This window comes from Parasteatoda tepidariorum, chromosome 2 (assembly GCF_982258835.1).
Source record: "Parasteatoda tepidariorum strain Cologne lab strain chromosome 2, Ptep-v5.0, whole genome shotgun sequence".
Classification (NCBI taxonomy): domain Eukaryota; kingdom Metazoa; phylum Arthropoda; class Arachnida; order Araneae; family Theridiidae; genus Parasteatoda; species Parasteatoda tepidariorum.
Window position 1 is genome coordinate 2,045,607 of NC_141756.1, and position 21,281 is coordinate 2,066,887.

The window sequence follows — 21,281 nt, forward strand, 5'->3', positions numbered from 1 at the left end:
TGGAAGAAAGTATCAAGTGACATTTTTGAAGAAAAGAAATTGAAATTTCAGTGGGAAAAACTTATTTTTTGGTTCTTATTCAACAATACAACAATGTTTTATTTTAGCAAAACTTTAAATTTCGCAGATCTCAGAGAAGTGACAATTTTTGAGTGCTCTCGGAGTAAATGAAGGTACCAAAAGCATAGGTTATACTTTGTACAACCTAGACTAGATTGAAAAACGGCGTGAATAAAATACTATTCAAGTACGGAAAAGGTTCATTTCTGTACTTGATTTGTGTTTTATTCGCGTTGTTGTTCTCTATAGTCAATCAAAAGTGCATTTGTCAACAAATATCAAACGAGTTATAGTTCGTTCACTAGGAGTTGGCACTTGGCTCCGCCTTCATCACGTGGTATCCGCCGACAATACTATTTCGCTATTTTTGGGAGAAGGATGTGAACAATCCTGAACAAGGCTGCTATTTGGCGATCGTATGACAAAAATATTTATTTCGTAATCTTTACGTGCTAAGTTCCAACTGCTGGTGAACGAACTATACCTTAGAAAATTTCTTTTTAGCAACAAATTAAAACGTCAAACTGCAAACGCTGTGATGCAAAGAGTTTAAATGAATGACAAAGATTTGAGATTTCGCTAATTGGGCAAGAAATGAAGCATCATTTTCATTTCCTATTGTGAACACATAAACTTTGAGGCCGCCCATTCATTCATCACACATTAAAATGTCAGTTGGAAACTTTCAACAATTACTTCACACTTGTATTTGTTTTTCGTACGGGGCAAATAAACAGCAATACAAAATCATGCTCAAAATTGTAAGACTGACACACATAATAAAGCTAAAATGATTCCAATGTACTTTCGTTATTTGTTGTCTTTTCCAGTGGGTTCGACTAAGCATCAAAGCATTTCATCCAAATAAAGATTAAAAGCTGAACTGTATCATGCTGTTGTTCAAGGAAATTCAAGATATTTAAAATTTTCCCCAATCACGCAACTTTCTCATACATTTAATACACAAAAATTTAATAAATGTAGAGAAATTTAAAAATAAGGTATAAAAGAGGTGTTTAAATTAAATAAAGACGTAACGTTCGATACAGATTCACCAAACTTGGAAAGGTAGTAGAGGACTCATGTTCAGAACAAGCGAGAGTTTGGTACCCATGTAACATGATGCGTAAATTTCTGAAAAATTGGTAAAGTCAATACACTTTATGAGTAAATTTTACGCAATTTTGACGGAATGATAGAGATATTTGGTAAAAAAAAGCTCTGATATATTTTACGCATTATTAACGAAATAGATTTTACCAACTACCCTTCCCGCAGTGAACTGATCGTAAGGAAACGGTTCCCAGTAGAACACCGAAGTCAAGCATGACTGGCTGAGGTCAGTAAGCGGGTGGGTGACCACTTTGATCCGCCTGCGTAGGAACCGGTGTGCGGTATGGGTCCTCGTTAAACTGTTCTATACCGTAAAGTGCTCGACTTCGCACGCAGGTCATCGGGCTACAAGGCAGGGGAGCCATCCCCTCTGCAGAGGCTCAAAATGGCGATAGCATGTCTTCGGCTCATCCTTCAGGGATGTTTCCCAGAACGTCGCTGATAGCCCATTGGGCAGCTCTAGTGCGACGAAAATAATGTTCCTACCAACCACCCTTCGGTAAGATTGCTATCGTATATTTTACGAAAGATTCACTTGCAAGAGTCCAGGATTATGCTGCAGAACATAAACTAACATTCAATGTTTCCAAATCAGTGACAAGCTTTTTCACCACCAATAAGCATATTTATAACTATCATCCCCAGATATCTCTGAGAGGTATTCCTCTCACTTATGAAAAGCTCCCTAGATATCTGGGTTTTGTACTGGACACAGAATTTACTTGCAACAAACATATTGAGGCCCTGGTGGCCAAGAGTAGAAAGCGACTGAACAAAAGAACATCTCTGGCCGTGACTGGGGTGCAGACACGACCACGCTAAGGACAACATACATCGGTGACCTATATTAGAGTATGGTCAACAAATATATTCGAGTGCGTCAGCCTCCAATCTTCGAAGACTTGATCGAGTTCAGCAGAGTGCGGGACGCATAATTACAGGTTTGCGACATTCCTGCCCTGGTGAAATTGTGTTATTTGAAGCAGACCTTCTGTTATTAAATATGAGAAGAGAGAATTGTCTAGTGAAATATTTTAGCAAACTACTTAGTTATGGTGCCCAGCACAGAACAACTGACTACCTCCTATACTGGACCAATAATCAGAGACTAGGAAGAGATAACCCTTTTTCATGTGCAATTTCCCTAAATACAGTCTACCAGGATGTCGAACAACATTCCCTTAAGACTTGCATTGACCCCTCACGTGGGTTTCCAAGAGTACACTTCAGTCTGGATTTGGCATTAAGCACAAATAAAACTTCAGACGTTCCTGAATTGCTACAACAACTGGCTCTCAAATAATTAACAACATCCTAGTGGAGGGCCTCTGCGTTTATAGAAATGGTAGCAAGGACGACCTGAGTCGTACTGGAAGTGGAGTCTAGGGGCCGTTCAAAAAGTACGTACATCCCGAAGGGGGGGAGGGGATTTGCTATTATGTACGGTTTTGTATGATGGGGAGGGGGGGAGGTATTATACAAAGTACGTACTTTATAACCAAATTTACATACAAATAAACATACACCAAATTTAAATTTGACTTTATCCTACACCCTCCTTAAGTAAATATTTAATTTTATTTAAAACATAATTATTTTAATTTTTATGAAAAAGGGGGGTAGACTAATAAAATGTACGTACTCTAAGGGGGGGGGGGAGTAAGACCTTATGTACGGTAATGTACGAAGGGGGGGGAGGGGTTTAAAATTTCTCCATTTTTGTGTACGTACTTTTTGAACGGCCCCCTACATCAAGAGACCTGATGGCGATATCAACATTAAAATGAGAAACCCGGATTCTTGTTCTGTTTTCCGGTCGGAGCTTCTTGCTATTGAGGCAAGACTGCACGCGATTGAAGAGGATTCGCTGCTAGACCCTATCTGGATCCTAACGGATAGTAGAAGCTCTATCCAATATTTAAGTGCATGCCCCAGAGTGGGTGATAGGGGTGGTACGGCAATCCTACAACTGCTCAGTAAACTTTCCGTGAAGCGGGATATTTATTTGCAGTGGACTCCGTCCCACGTTGGTCTATACGGGAATGAGATCTCTGACTCGCTGGCAAAACTTGGCACAAATGAGCTTCTGCCGGAAAGTTTGGCACTCACAACCTCGGAAATTCACTCCATTAGAAAGAAAGGTGTCCAGCTAGTCTGGAATACTCCCCCAGTACATATCTGGCACTCTGGGGATAAGCCGGGTCGTGCTTTGCCCTTCAGAGGTAATAGAGGCGATCAGACCGCGTTCACTAGATTCATCAATGGTCACATAAAGTGCATGAGGTATGAACAGCAGCGAAAGGTCTATCCCACCGGCAACAAATGTTTCTCCAATGCAGCCAGCCCGGCCCACCTCCTTAGCTGCGTGGATTTTGAAAAGGAGGATTTTCTGCGCTACCCGGTCTTGCTTTTTTATTTCCTGAGGGTGAATGGACTCATGGACCTGGTCTAGCGGAGCTAGACCAGTGGGGATGGGAAACAACAACAACGAAAGATTGATGTAAGAATATTTACTATTTAGATTTAGTAAAAATGGTTCTGAGTATTTTATGCATTATGGACGAAGCAAATTTATCATTTAAATTTCGGTTCGAATTTGTTTACACAAATTTCCTGTTTTTTGGAAAACCACTTTTTTTTTTTTTAAATGTGCCGTTTCAACTTACGTACATTTTTACATACTGTTGATGTAAATAATATGTAAAAATAAAGTACTCATTCTTACCTAGTAAAAAGTGTTTGGTAAAATATTCGTAAAAGAAACGAATTTGTTTACATAAAATTTTACGCTTTTTGGATAACCATTTTTTGCTATAATTCGACGTTTCAGTTTTTCGTAAATTTTACGAACACTTCGTAAAATTTAATGGTGAAATATACGTATTTTGACGTAAAATTGACGTTTCTCTGCTACCTTGGTAACTCTCAGCAGTCATTTTTCTTGTGAAATTTTTTTTTCGTTTGTTCAAAAAATGAGTGACATTAATATGGAAGAACGGTAAGCTGTCAATTTTTGATTCTGATAGGGTTCATTAAAACTTTTGAAAAACTCCAGCAGGTCTACGGAGACACAGTCAATAGTTTTTTGATGGCATTTTCAGAAAGAAGAGAGTCGATGGACGATAAATCTTGCAGCACTTCAACTGCATGAACCAATTAAAATGTTTAATAAATGTTTTGAGTTTTCAGATCATTGATTGCGGTTGTAATGCACGGAGAACAATTGAATTTTTTTATCGTTGTTGTTCTTGTTCATTTACGTCGCACTAGAGCTGAACAACTGGCTATTGGCGACGGTCTGGGAAACATCCCTGAGGACGATCCGAAGACATGCCATCGCAATTTTGATCCTCTGCAGAGGGGATGGCACCCCCGCTTCGGTAGCCCGACGACCTGCACGTGAAGTCGAGCACTTTACGGTAGAACAGTTTAACGAGGACCCATACCGCACACACTCGGTCCCTACGCAGGCTGATCCAAGTGGTCACCCACCCGCACACTGACCGCAGCCAGTGATGCTTGACTTCGGTGATCTGCTGGGAACCGTGACTTAACGATCAGTCCACTGCGGGACGAATTTTTTATCGTATTTCGAGAAATAAAATGAATTAGAACTACAGAAAAGGATCATGACTGTGAGATCAAACAGCAAATCGTGACAATAAATGGGTAATAAACTCATTTCTAGGATTATCCGACCTCTTTACTCACCTGACTCGAGTCTTTTTATTCCTCTTCTCGAAATTGAAAATTCATTTCAAGGGACGCCATTTTGGGACACTGGAAATTACTTAAAATGTCACCAACCCGATAAAGATTATTCTAGTAGTGTTATTAAGAGCGGAAGAACCATCATCGACTCCATATAGTTTCCCAAGAGTACTATTTTAAAGGAAGCAATATTGAATTGTAATTTGTTGTAATATGTAATTCGAATGAAAAATATATCAGTCTCATTACTTAATGAACACACCTTGTGTATATGTTTTTACACAGCTAAAATTCATAGAGAAAAACAAGCTTTATTTAGACTAACTTACCACAGTTAACTTTTTCGGGATAATCACATAATTGGAGAGCGTCGTTAAAATGCAAGCCCATTGGACAAACCTCTAGTAGAGCAACACCATCCCTGCATAGAAAATACTTGGAACAATCAAACGGGTGGACGATCATAAGCTGAAATCGAGGATCATCTTCACTATGACATTTAATTTCATCGTTGATTCTCTCTTTGAGATGCAGTCCTAATTAGCAAAAGTTTTTTTTTTGAGAAAGAAAACAAACATTAACAAATATTGAATAATTTCAGATAGAGTAGGCTACAGAGAAAATAAAAAGAGGGAAAAATCGAGTCTCGAAATTCGGCAAAGTTTTTGAAGTTCCCAACGAGGTCAGAATCTCAGAGGATCTGTTTTAAAATTTTCATTTTATCGTTCATCGTTTCAATTTTCATTGTTAACGGACCCTTCACAAAATATCTTTTCATAAAAACGGACCCTTCATAAAATATTTTAACTTAATAACGAACCCTTCACAAAATAATTTATCTTTTAATCGGACCCTTCATAAATTTTTTTATCTTCATTATTGTTTTGTTAATCGAATAAACCCTTCCCAGGAAGGGGGGGGGGAGAAAGACAGATGTAAGCCAACTAAATTTTGTCTTCGGCAGACGCTTTTTCCTTTATTCATCCGAAATTAATATTCTGCGTTCAGCAGTATAGGCTAAATACCAAATATTCATATGTTGCATCGCTAATTTAGTAGCTACAATTGCTGTTTATTTTTTAAAATTAAATTTTTTTAATTATAATTTCACAGTGTTGAGCAAGATCTAGTATGTCTTTACAATTTAAAAACTCCTTGAAAAAGTTTTTTTTTGCAATAACGGACCCTATTTGTACAAATTCACAAAAGCGGAACCTGGTTGAAAGAATGCGACCTAACGTTTATTTTATATTTACAAATTACGAGTAATTTTTTCACAATTTTATAAAAATGGACCTTTCACAAAATGTCTGGACAGATCCCTGATATATACATCGAAGAGCCATTACATAACGACACCCTGCTAATAACAAGTAGGACCACCTTTAACCCTCAAAACTGCTAGCACCCGCCGTGGCATTGATTCCACAAGGTGCTGATAGGTAGTCTGAGGTATCTGGTATCAAGCGCTCACCAACTGGTCCTGCAATTTCCTCACATTGCGAGGGGGTAGCGTGGTTGCACGAATTTAGTTTTCCAAGTAGGACCACAAATGCTCTACTGGATTAAGGTCAGGTGAATTTGGGGGCCAAGACATGACTTGAAAGTCACTGGAATTTTCCTCGAACCAATCCATGACGATTCGACCCTTATGACATGGTGCATTATCCTGTTGGTAAACACCATCCCCCGCAGGAAAAACTGTTGCCATGAATGGGGGAACCTGGTTTGCAACTATGTTCAAGTAGCTTACAGACGTCAGGGATTATTCTATGAGGATTATGGGTCCCAATGTGCCCCATGAAAACATAGTTCATGGGCGAGAAACCATGAAAACCTGGGCGAGACCATTGTTATAGATGAAGGGTGGTCATAATGTAATAGCTCTTCGGTGCATGTATGTATATATATATATATATATATATATATGTAATAACAGGGCTACAACTCTGTTATCAGTGTTGTATTTAGCTTGAAATAATTGCAGTCTTAAGCCATCAGACGTTCTAAACAGGTTTATTTAAATGTAGGTTGGTATTGCTAACAGTTCACGTCCCCACTCCTGCAAAGGAGGGGGAGTGGACAAGACTCCGGACAATTCCGGAACAGCTTATCCGGATCACATCATGATGAAAGGACACGCAAAACTATGCGTTCTTACGTTTTATACCAACACAGATTTGAGGTAAAAAGGCACACTGTCGTACATTCCTTGTAACCTTACGCATTAAGGAAAATCATTTCTGCTTCCTTATATGGAAGTGAAAAAGGGAACGATTCTAAAAATAACTCTTCCCTTGAAATATAAATCTATTTATATTTCAATGGTATGTTTTCAGCCTTGAATTTCCAAAATAGAATCTCTCTACGCTTATTCTTTAACAAAGACATTTTATGAAAACGAAAGAGATTTAATTCTTTTATTAATACAAAAGTATTTAATTTTTGTATTACACACACATATATAAATATATATATATATATATATATATATATATATATATATATATATATATATATATATATATATATATATATATATATATATATATATATATATATATATATATATATATATATATATATATATATATATATATATATATATATATATATATATATATATATATATATATATATATATATATATTTATATATATATATATATATATATATATATATATATATATATATATATATATATATATATATATATATATATATTTATATATATATATATATATATATATATATATAATATAGCATAATAGAGAAATACAAAAAATACGAAAAGAAAAAAAAAACGAAGAAAATTGAGAGACACAATAAGTTTTGTTTTATTTACTGCTCATAAGCTACAAGTAAATAGAATTCATAAAACAGGTTCAAAATGTAGAGAAAACCTGGAAAAAATTACAGAACAACGAAAAAAGGGAAAAAGAAAAATAATAAAAAAAATCCGGTAAAAAATTCTGGAAAAAAATAATAAAAATCCGGAAAATAAAAGATATAGTCTTTTCATCAGCTCACACGATTATATCCGCAAAAAGGAGTGCTGTCTAATATTGTATCAATATAGCCAACGCAAAATATATCACTACAATAGTGTGAGGAGCACTCAAAAAAATTTTTACAAAAAATTTACAACAAATAAAATAGAACACATTAAGTAAAAATATCACATAAAAACAGAAAATAAAATAAAAAGAATAAAACGGAATAAAACATGAAACGAAATCTAAAGAGCAAGTAGCGAATTCAAATGAACTTGCATGAAAGAGAAATTTTTCAAGAATGATTTAAAATATTTTCGTAACAAGATTGCCAGATTACAAAATATGAAAACAGAAGCTGAAATTGAGGTAAAAGCGTAAATAGAGGTGTTTTGTTTTATAGTGCGTTTCTACTGCAGTACTGAAGTGCGTTTGATTTGTTAGTTACCAAGGATGGGCCCGAAAATGAATGTGAGCAAGGTAATATTATACTGGATAATTTAAAGAAATTTACAATTAATAATTTTAGAAAATGAACTTTTATTTAAGAAGAAAATGAAATTAAATAGAAAAGAGAAAGAAACATGAATTGCCTGTTTTGCACATAATTTTATCCATGGATTTGCCCGGAATTGCACATGGTTAAAATTATATAAATTAACAAAGAGGTTTTTTAGTAAATTTATTTACAATAATATACATTTAACTCAATGATTTAATATAGAATTTAATTACTTTAGTTGGGTATCCATTGTTTTTTTTTTTTATCAAACTTTGAAAGAGTTTGTATAGTTGTTTTTTGGATAAATAAACATTACTACATATTCTTTTAATTCTATTCAATTGATTAAAAATGGTATTTAAAGAGATGTCTTTTAGAAACATTAGAATTCCAAGTAATTAGTTTATTTATATTAAAATTCAAATCATTTCTTTTATCGTATAAATCAACAAAGCAGATATTTTCTTCTTTCATAATACCTAAATCCAGAAAATTGTAATTAAATCAGCATGATTACGAAGCAAGATTAATTCCTCGGGATAAATATTATTTAATAAAATAGTATAATCTTGAAAATTAGAGATATTAAATCATTAATAAATCTAAAAACAAATTTAATATTAAGAGTATAATTTTTTTCATAATAATGCAAAAATAAGTTAGATAAGAGAGATGAAAAATTAGATACTTGTGGTATTCCATCAATTTGAAGAAAAATATATTTTCCATTGCCCAGATAATTATTAAAAAGACAAAAATTAATTAGAAATTCCCAATAAGAAGAAAAAAGAGAAAGAAAAATTTTTCTTTTCTTTCATAGTATGTCTTACATATTTCAATAACTACGATTCTTGCAGAACAAAATAGTATACAAAATAAACTGTAGTTAATTTCTTACGGCATTCTATCCACACAAAAAAATCCATTATGGTTTTTGTAGGAAAATATTTAATTTTGTACATTAAAAATTTTACTTACAATTTTTAATATACCACAGTCACCGTCCTTAATATATAGAGTCTTTTTATCCAAAAAAATATATTGGGAGATCCAAAAAAAGGAAGAAAAAAAAACAGTAATATGTCTAGTATGATATTATTTAATTTATACTATACTATCTAGTAAATTTTGTACTAAGAATATTTTTGATACAACCCATGGCCTATAGTTTTTGCTTTATTTATCTTCTATCAGTGGGGCACTTTTAATAATATATTTTCTAATCTATATTTAATTATACCACCTAACTTTATAGCCAGTTCCAAAACTTTATTTTATAAAACATCATACTATAAGTGTACGTTTTAATTATTTTGAAAAATTGTTAATACATACCATATGTACAGTAAATACAGACAAATAAAGGCAACCAAAAGAGTACAGCCATTTCTAAAAGAAAAAAAAAATATTCGTAATAACGAATGGCACCATTGTGTAATTTAAGAAAGTGAAAATTGTTAAAACCTTAATGCTTATTATAAAAAATTTTAGCATGTAATTTTTAAAAGAAAAACATAAATTGTCATCCCTCAGTCTTTACTTTTAGCTTAAAAGATGTTTCATAAATACGACACATTTTACGCAATAAATAAGTAAAAAGGAATTATTTTTATGTTGCAAAATATAATCATTATTGTTATTGAGATGTTAATTATGGTAAAATTTAGTGTTAAAAATAATTTAGTGCTATCGAAAACTTTTTTTTTGAAGGCTTCATTTTTTTATTTTATTTTTTCATGGAAGTATTCGCATGCAAACAAATATTTATAGATCGTTCTTAAAATAGAATAATAGAAAAAATTACGTAAACTGTTGTCGTTGAAATAATTCTAATTTAAAATTCATAATAAGTCACACCTAATAATAATAATCAACTTTTCAATATTTTTTAAAAAAATTTTTCTCTCCTTTTTGAAATTTTTTTTTTTTTAATTATCTTAGTAAATTTTCATCTGGTTGTTCATCATTTTGTTCTTACTGATCTTTTATTATAACTGACTTTAGTCTCTTTTTATACCAAAGACGCAGGTTATTGAATGTTACGTGAATGACTGAAATCAAGAGAATGTCGACTTTCACTGATGAATGTCAACAATCACAAAGTCACTTTGGTGAATGTCAGAAAAATTTGTTATATCAGCTTTGATATTTATTTATTCTATGATATTATTATATTGATTCGATATTTCAATATCTGCTGAGGATGGATTAGGAGAAACATCAGTGTTCGTAGTACCGGTTAAAGGCGTATCGGGCAGTGGCACTTGAACTTTAAAAAAACATCGATGTAGGGTATACCGGGCAGTGGCACTGAACCTTAAAAAAATATCAGTGTAGGGTATATCGGGCAAATGTATACCAGACAGGAGCACTTAACTAGTCCTTGCATATATTTCAGACATTTACTATGGCGACTATGTGATTGTCAGCATTCACCAATTGGAAGTCAACAACCACCATTCACATTAACATATAAATTAAAAAAAGTCTTTGAAACTGCTGAGCTGTGATCATTGTAATTAGAGAGCTGTTTGTTATCTTTACTTATCATAAATTAAAAACATCTATATATATATTTCTCTTACACGGCGAAAAAAAAAGCCTCATTACAACTCCCCGAATGGCAACGCTAGAAAATAGACCAATGATTACAGCTAAAAATGTCACATGCCAAATCTAGCTAAGATGGCTCAACATATAGCGCTTTTAAAAACGGAAACTGAAATAACCAGGGAGAGCATAAGCTAAGCAGAAGTCTTTGTCGATAGATCTCTATTTTGGTTTTTTGTCGAAAGCGTTTTTTTTTTCACGAATTTATGTATTACGAATTTATTTGACAATTTTTGATTTATATCACGAATTTATTTGTTTTACTAGAATTTATTTGTTTATGCAGGTTTTTCCATTGCAATTCACTTATTTAAATTTTTAATAGACTTAATTATAGCCGAAATTTTAATCTTTTTAAAGAGATATCAGTTTTAGAAATTTTATCTTAAGATTTTATACTATAGCACATTTCTAATAGATTTAACGAATTACATGTCATTTATTTGAATTCAAATTTATTTTAAGGACTTAGTACTTACTAAAAAGATGTAATTTTTTTTAGAAAAAAAAGTTGTTATATGGATTTGAATGATTGTTTTGAATTCTTAGAATTTTGTGCATTTGCAATGTACCTAAGTTAGTAGCGAGCGAAGCGAGCTTGGTTTGCGGAGCAAACCATATAACATTGCGTAGCAATTTTCGGGGGTTGGCGAGCGTTAGCGATCAGGGGGAGCAGCCCACTAGTTTACATAAAAATTCCTTAGATGGATTCCTTGATGAATAAACTTTAGCCTCTATGAAAATGATCCCAACGGATATAATTATGTGTAAAAATATATTTACCATTTATGAATGATAAAACTATTTTTAATAACTAAACAATTATGTTTGCATTTAATTTTATATCATAAAAATGAGATAGCTTTAAAAGATGAGAAGCATTTGACTTGTTTGAGGTGCTTAGTTTTTTCTGAAAAAATGAGCTTTTTTTTCTAACTTAACTTTTAACTCTAAAAATAAATTATGGATAGAATCGTCAAAAAGAGCTCATTAAATAAGAGCCTCACGCAAATATTTTGACTAGTACATTTTAACCTACCTATTTGTTTTGTTGAATTTTTTTGTTTTGATATTATTTCGTGTTTCCTTATTTGAACTTTTCCGTTTTGGGAGCAGATGTTTGCCCGGTAGCTAGGAGAGGTTTAAATGGTCTCTCCTAAAGGTCTCGGAAAAAATTCCGTGCCTCTTGAAAGTGGTCGCAAATAGAGATGGTCGCTATACAGAGGTTTCATTGGATATACAGGAGATGGAAACACTTCTATTTTAATACATTTTTTTTTCATATTTCTCCAGAAAAACTCATAATCATTTAACCTATGCCAAAATAAGTAGCAATACATTAGTAACTTGTGGCAGTTATTTAGGATATTATCTATCTATATATATATTTCTCTTACACGGCGATAAAAAAAAGCCTCATTACAACTCCCTGAATGGCAACGCTAGAAAATCAACCAATGATTGCAGCTAAAAATGTCACATGCCAAATTTAGTTTAGGTGGCTCAACTTATAGCGCTTCTAAAAACGGAAACTGAAATAACCAGAGTGTAAAATAGTATGTGCTTATGCGCATCGTATTTTTTGTTAAATAATTTATTTATTATATATCAGTTTATAGATGGTAGCGAGAAGAGTTTCTAGGTTGCTATGGTGACTAATTAGAATGTAAATTGTTTTTTTGAGTGAGTGTGAGATTTGTTTTTTGGAACTGCGATGCTGTAATTTTATTGTTTAGTTAATAAATCTTCCTTTTATATTAAACGTGATAGTAGTTTCCTTAATTATTTGATTCGAAGTCCTTGGAGTTTTATTTGAGGTCAGTTTATTTTGTATTTTTAGACAAGAGTAATTTGAATTTTTTGACAATTTTTTGACATTCTCACCAAATGAGATTTCTTCCGAAATTCAATGTTTTGTTTATGCAGGTTTTTCCATTGCAATTCACTTATTTCAATTTTTAATAGACTTAATTATAGCCAAAATTTTAACTTTTTTAAAGAGATATCAGTTTTCGAAATTTTATCTTAAGATTTTATACTATAGCACATTTCTAATAGGTTTAACGAATTACATGTCATTTATTTGAATTCAAATTTATTTTAATGACTTAGTATTTACTAAAAAGTTGTTATATGGGTTTGAATGATTGTTTTGAATTCTTAGAATTTTGTGCATCTGCAATGTACCTAAGTTAGTAGCGAGCGAAGCGAGCTTGGTTTGCGAAGCAAACCTTATAAGATTGCGTAGCAATTTTTGGGGGTTGGCGAGCGTTAGCGAGCAGGGGGCACAGCCCACTAGTTATATATAATTCTCTTACGTGGCTCCCAAATTTTGGCAGTATTTCTTTTCCGCCGGTGGCAACTTTTGCTTTGTTTTGAAAACACCAAAGCATTCTGCCTTTTAATGATGTGTTTCTGATCTAATATATATAATTCTCTTACATGGCTCCCAAACTTTGGCTGAAGTACTTTGCACAACTAAATAAGATTCTTTTCACAACAGTTAAATATTTACTTTATTTTCTTCATTCATAGAGAAAACAGTCGGCAAAGAATTCTGTTAGGTTAAAAAACATTTCGCTAAAAAAATAACGTGAATTGGAGAGTGTTTATATTTTATGAGATCTATATACTTGCAGCTTATGCGCAGTTAATAAAACTTATTAATTATTTTCGTTTTTCTCTTTGTTTCCGTTTTGTTTTTATTGTGCTATATATATATATATATATATATATATATATATATATATATATATATATATATCTGTGTGTGTGTGTTTTACTGAATATACTTTCTTAATTTATTATTCAAAACGAAACGCGTTCTCACACTTTTAAATTTTTGGCTTAAGCATGCATTAATTAAAAGCAAGACATTTTCCCTATTACTCTTTGTGGGAATCGCGCGCTCTATTGAATAAACCAATTACAATTACTAAGATTTCCCTTATTCCCTAAAACGAGACATTTTACGGATTTACTTTGAAAATAATAGATTATGATTGTAATTTTGAATTTTTTTTCTCATTCTTGATGTTTCAGTTGAAATAATATTTTTTTTTTACATTAATATTATTATTATTGCTTAACAGATATGTTTATTTTTACATTTCGAAAACTTATTTGCTGTTATTGAAATTTTTTTTCTTAACAGCTGTCTTGAAATTATTTTCAGTGAATTGATTGTTTTGATTGGAATAAAAAATGCTTGGGGAAATTATTTTCAATTTTATTGTTTTACATGTTACAGTTTCTATGATTTATTAATTAGAAGAATTTAAATTTTTGTTTTAAATAAAATGAAATTTTGTTAAGATAAAAATGCAATTAAAATAGTTTATAATTTTTCTCTTCTAAATGTAACTACATTAATAGTTGGAATTAATTTTAAATATATGAATGCAATTACAGTGTGGCAGAAATTATAAATTAAATGTGGTAACCAAAAATAGTGCAATAAATAATTTTGAAAATCAATAAAATATTTTTCAAAATTCGAATTTAAATGAAGATAGACCCGGATAAAGTTCAGGTATTTCCATTAACAGACCAAGTTTATAAGAGAGAGAGAGAGTCAATTCAAACATAAAGATAAAGTGACCAAACACAAATTGACTATGAATAGTATCCGTATACGCTCGAAATATTTTCAAAATAGAAATAAAAACATTAAAAATGAGAAATACATGATTGTGACTAATAAAATTATCTATTTGAAGTCAACACAAATAGTACGTTAAATATTATCCCAACAAATATTTTCGAAAAATTATATGTCCAAAAAGAAAAAAAAGATAAATGAAAACAAACAAAAGGTAATTTGCAAATTAACCAAATTTGCACTTCAGATTAAAAATAAGGAAAACAGCTAGATCAGTCAAAAATTAAAAACTGATTTACCTTATACCATTTTAAATTTGAAAGATTGTTTTGGATTTCAATTAGTGACTAATTGTGTTAAACAGGTTGTAATGCAAAATCTGAGAAGACTCATCACCTTTTCTGATTATAAAAGCAGCTCATCCTTACACATTTCTCCTGAAATCCTGGTTAATGTTTACAATGAAAATACCAATAAAGAAAGTAGAAAGAATAGAAAAATATAAGAAGGAAGAAAATAAATGTTAAATATAAGAACAAAATAATGAAGATGTTAAAGAAAATAAAATTTTGGACATGAGAGTAAACAAAAATAAAAATGTAAACAGAGTGAATTTAAAGAAAGATAAAACAAAAAATAGACTAAAAATAAAGATTTAAATAGCAAAACTTAAAATAATCTTGAATTTTCTGATATTCTTGAGACTGATTGTGATAACGTGGGGCAGCATTGTCAAAATCATGTTGACGAAATTATGCAAATTCAAGATATAAAAAAAAATTTCCAACTTATTATTTTAGAAGATTTTTCAGATATTTTTTCTAAAGATAAATATGATGTAGGGAAAATAAGAATTGAACCCAAAAAGGTAAGATTAACATCAGACTTACAAGTGTCATATTTTCATAAGAATAAAAATACTGAAGTCTTAAACTACAGAATAAAGACCGAAGTGTCATTTTTTTAAAATTGTGTTCTCTAACAAAATAAACAAAACTGAAGTCAAACTTCAGATTGAAACTTTTCCTTTAGCAGAATGCCAACTTGTATTTTCATATTTTTATGAGTCATGTTTTTGAATATTTACATTTTTAAAAATATCTGGAAGTTTACAATTTTAAATTAGAGTTGTATGGAAGAAGAACAATATTTATTGATAAAAACTGTTATCAAGAAATATAAACTTTGAATTTAGCTGACAAAGAGTCAGAAAAACTATTTTAAAAAAATTTTTTAAATAAAAAAGTTGGCCTGCTTTTCTATATTTCTTTAGCAGTGAATTATGTGTTAAATTAGTAACACAGTGCTAAATTATTATCTTGTTTATTTAAATGTATTTTGTAATTCATACTATTTTTATATATTGATTGTAATGTGAGATTACGAATTTTATTCTTTTCATTTTGATTGTGCTTCTATCATAGGGAAAGTTTTGCAAATAGATATTTTTTTAACAAACTTAGATGGTAATTAAAAATTTTTCGGATTGGGAGGATGTATAAAAAGCTCAATTAATCTTTTTATGTTATTCCTTTTCTGTAAATCCTTTTCTTAATTTATTATTCAAAACGAAACGCTTTCTCACACTTTTAAATTCACATCCTGTCTTTTAATCTATTTTTGGCTCAAGTATTCATTTCTGGAGTATTAATTATCGACTAAATCAACCTTCATCTATCAAAAGGTGTCAGAAGTGAGATCCGTTCATCGAATTCTATCCCACATAAAATTCTGGAAGGAGAGTAATACGATGTAACTACCACTTGAGGGATTATAATTATCGACTATGTCAACCTTCATCTATCAAAAGGTGTCAGAAGTGGGATCCGTTCATCGAATTCTATCCCACATAAAATTCTGGAAGGGGAGTAATGTGGCGTAACTACCACTATAAATATTAATGACCGGGTCACCAATGAGGGATTATAATTATCGACTATGTCAACTTTCATCTATTAAAAAGTACCTCAAGATAGAATTAAGTTAACTTGTCTTATATACTAGGGAATTGTTATTTAATATTTATGGTGGTAGTTACGCCACACATTCATTAAAAGTAAGAAATTTTTCTCTTTTGTGGGAATCGCGCGACCTACTTAATAAACCAATTACAATTACTAAGATTTCCTTTACAATTACAATTACTAAGTTTAAAATTCGAGAAAACATTGAAAATAATGAAGATTAATGAAAAGAGAAGAAGAAAAATTATTAAAATAAAATACTTTTAAAAATATTTAAAAAAAAAGAAATAAATTTTTTTTTAATTAAAAAGTCGGAAAACTAAATAATGAAAAGATATAATCAGCCCACACGATCATATCCGTTCTTGCTACTTGCAGGCTTATGCTGCACAGTAAATAAAAATAATTAATTTTCTTGATTTCTTCGTTTTTATCTTTATCCCTTTTCTCTTTATTGTGTTATTTATATAGATATGCATGCATATATCGTACTTATTACACCTTATTTTTAAAAACTTATAACTCTTTTTTTCTGACTAAGGATATTCTCAAAATATTATTATATTGACTCACAAATACTCGTTTAGACTAGGTACCAGACCACGGTCATAATTTTTAAAGTTACTTCTTTCCCGTTGTTTCAAAAAGACACAAGTCAGTATAGGAATAGTTTTACTTACCAGTCATCGGAAACACAGCACTTAAAAAAAAAGAATAAAACTTTAGAGGCAATTGAATTTACATCAAATAAAGATGTTCTTTTATCGATACATGTATTTATGGTGAGTTAGTGTACTCAGAGATAAGGTGTCGATAAACCTGTCAAGTTTGACGTGTTTTTGTGACATATTTAAATCTGAGTTCAAACAGTTTGATATTTTCAAAAGAAAAAATTGGAATTCTTCGAGGGTTTAACACTTTCACTATTGCTTTTATTTACTTATATTTATTAAATTTCAAAATTCTATTTAATCTTTTTGTTTTATCGATATTAGAATTGAGAAAAATAAAGTGAGTGAAATACTAAAATCAATTGTCAAATACTTTTTAACAATGCAACTAAATTAATTTTTTTTTAAAACATCTTGAAAAATATATGCATGTTTCCAGATATATTCATATTTTTTTGTGTGAAAAGAAATTGGAGGAACTTACGATCTAAAAGTTCCTTTATTACTCTAGAAAATAATGAATATATATACGAACTTAGACATTTGAATAGAGGTTGCGGGCAATGTTTAAAAAAAATATTGATCATTATATATATAGTGATGAAGATCATTATATATATAGTGATCTATAGATTTTGGCAAGAAAAAATAATTATTTTTTTAACCAAAATCTCTGCTTTATTTGATAGCTAAAATAAATAAATAAATAAAAGTGAAAACAATAAACCTACATTCTTTAATCTTATAAATTAACTTTTAATTCTTTAAATATTTGTACTGCTTTATAGCAAAATAATAATTGCGAATTAAAAAAATAATAGAAAAAGAACGATTTGTGAAAACTTAGACACAAAAAAATTCTTTTTGACATCAAGCCAATCATCTGTATAAATTTTAGGGAGGTCGATATTTTTACTTTTTGTGGCATGATATGATTAATTGGTTGTAAATTTTTCCCTTACGTTTTTTTTTTTTTTTTTTTTTTTTTTGTCCAATGTTTTTACAAATACGGATTATATATTTGCGATATCTGACAAAAAAAAAGAAAGAAAAAAAAAGCCTGAAGAGCAAATTATATTTTTAAATTATACAAAGCGCAAAATAAAATAATAAAAAAAAACATGAATTACTCTGAATAACTTTTTACCTAATGACCGGATTTTCACGTACTCAATATTAATCGAGCGAGAATGTAACTTCAAATATGTTAATTAATTAGTGCAGAAAGTTACGTAATGAGTCACAAAAACGTACATCCTCCTCTGAAGTAATCTTTTTCGGCGGATTATGATTTCAGACTCCCAGAATTATATAAAGTTGAAAATTTTACTTTTTGCGTATTTCGTCAGATTTTGCGAAAATGGAAGGATTTTTTACACTCAATTATAAAATTCATTTACATTAAAAAATAATTCCGTGAAAAAAATAGTTTTCAATAATAATTTATTATTACTCTATTTAATAACAGTGGAGAACATTTTAATTGTATAAACATTTTTACATCATTTGAAAACAAAATAAAAAAATTGAGCGAAATCCCTCAAACAGTTCCTGAGAAATAAAGTTTTAAACATACAACTTCGTTAACTCAGATGAAACACTGCAAAACATTTCAGCTGAAATAGTTCACTTTATCGTTCATTACCAGAACACTGTCAAAGCCAAATGAAACGAATAAGCAGATCAAAATAACTTTGACATTTTCAAGGAATATATATATATATATATATATATTCCTTGAAAATGTCAAAGTTATTTTGATCTGCTTATTATATATATATATATATTTACGAAACCAAATAAAAATTTTAAATGAATGTAACAGGGCCAAAATAACAAATTGATCTGCAATATTTGCCTTGAACTTATTTTCATGTATGTTTCTGTTGTCTGTAGAGTAAAAGAATTAAAAAAATAAAAAATAAATAAAAATTTCTAAAAGGTAAAATCTATTTTCCTGCAAGTTAAAAGAACGAAACGATCTTGAATCTAATGCTATTTTGTCTTTTAATTTGTGCAAAGTGTAATGTAGTGTTTCCAATTTCAATGGTGCTCCATGAGAAACATTAAAAAAGTGTATTGTGACAAAAATAAACATAAGGTTATCGAAAATGTATTGACACAAGCCGTTTATAATAATATATGGTATTAAAAAAAAGTGTTGTGAATAAAGTTGCAATGATGAGGTTTCACTTCATTCCAATAAAATCAGAAACTAAATCTGTTATGGTAAATGTAATAAAAACAAAAAAATTTGCGATCTTATAATTGTTCTTTTCTAAATTATGATGTGAGAATCTGTTGAAACAGAAATGTTGGTGAGCCCAGCAACAAATAATGGTTATTGTCATAAAATTGTCTAAAGACAATTAACAACGGAACAGTTCGTCATAATCTGGCTTTATGCATATTTTTTCTTACCTTAAAATGAGGTACAAAATAGAACGGTTGCAAGATGAGCTAATTGTTTTAAGCCACGTGATAAAAGCCGCAGTTGACGGCTGATTGACATCGAACGATTTCGCCTCTTCATCGAATCCGGGTTACAAAAGATATGTGGAATTCCATGTGTTGAAGATAAATCATTATTTGGTACAATCTCAAAGGAGAGACGAAAAAAAAAAAAAAAAACTACACAGTTAAGAAATTTCTATAACTAAGCAAGAACTACCCACTTTCTTCTTCATTTATTTGTTAAAAGATTAAAATTTCCAAAGCTAAGGAAATCAAAATTGATTAATTTGTTTGTTATTAATTCTAATACAGCAGAAAATTGCAATTTTTTTGTTTTGTTCTGTTAATAATAATTGTCCAAGTGCATATTTTGTGTTTTAAAGTACTTGTATCAAAAAATTATTCAAAATCATTTCAAGTCATGACTAATATTTTGAAGGTAAGTGAAGTGATTCACACTAAATTTCATAGAACGTAAAGCCCCACGTTATAAAGATATTCTGCTGTTATCACTGGATAAATTTTGCCGTTTTTAAAACCATTCATAAGTTAAAATTTTCCTAATTTTATAACAATTTATACGTAATTATTAAAAATTTGGAGTTCTAATATAACTTTTTAATCTTGTTGAAAAAACATCTCATTTTTTACACCCTATTAAATTCTCCATCCTTGAAAAGCACAGCTAAAATGAGAGAGAGACAAGGAGAGAATTATCTAAATGCAATTTCTTTATTTCATTTTACGCATTGAAATGCATTCGACTGAACTTAGTTACCTAATTTGAAGGTTTTAAGCCTTTTTAGAACTTATTTTTAAAGTTATTAGGAAAGTTTTGACAGTCTAGAATTAAAAAAAAAAAGTAGGCTCAATAAAATATGTTTTACTGAATAAAATAACAGAAAAAATAATCACAAATATTAATTTGTTACTTACTAATTGCGTTTATATAATTCTCCTTGGATAAAAAGGAGAAAGTAGAATACCATTTTTGTCCCATTAATAATTCAATTACAATTACATAAAATTAAAAAAAAAAAAATTCTTTTTGTGTTAAGAAAAAAGGATAATGTTTAAAAAATTTTTTTTTTTTTTTTTTTTTTTGCAAAACTAAAATTTTTTGATTCAAGGATTTGCTTTGTTAAAGTTCAAGTGGGTCTTAGGTACCTACATATTTGAAACTTTTTTAAAATAGTTAAAGATTTTTTCTTGTGCTATTGTACCATTTGATTAGTATATAACATTTGTTCACACATTTATAGGGTTCTGGGAGAAGTAAATCATATTAGCAGCTTTTTTAAATTTCTTATACTAACAAAGTCGATTAAAATTTTGAAGGAGTATGCTAGGGATGCACAACCTTTTTGAGTGAAGGGCCACTTGCACAGCAGGTTGACTAACGAAGGGCCGCACCTGTACTTTGACACGTTAATGGGAAATGTAGTAATATTCATTTAAACATCAGTGTTATAATTTTTTTTATCAATAAACTTAGTAATAAATTTGTAGAAAATTAAAGGCGTTCAATTATTAGAAATATTCAAAAAAAAAAAAAAAAAAAAAAAAAAAACTAATATTTTTTTTGAAAAAAAAAATTGCCAT

At 30.2% G+C, this 21,281-nt stretch overlaps 1 protein-coding gene across 1 annotated transcript in view; it reads right to left on the reverse strand.

Moving 5' to 3' along the window:
* LOC107454564 (peritrophin-44) overlaps nucleotides 1-17,339 on the reverse strand; it is a 34,341-nt gene extending 17,002 nt beyond the window's left edge. The window contains exons 1-3 of the mRNA XM_087155156.1: nucleotides 17,235-17,339; nucleotides 9,715-9,768; nucleotides 5,214-5,420 (exon numbers count right to left, since the gene is read on the reverse strand). Coding sequence (XP_087011282.1) covers nucleotides 5,214-5,420; nucleotides 9,715-9,768; nucleotides 17,235-17,241 — 268 coding nt within the window. The 5' untranslated portion in view covers nucleotides 17,242-17,339. The remainder of the gene's footprint in view (nucleotides 1-5,213; nucleotides 5,421-9,714; nucleotides 9,769-17,234) is intronic.
* Nucleotides 17,340-21,281: the final 3,942 nt, after the last annotated feature.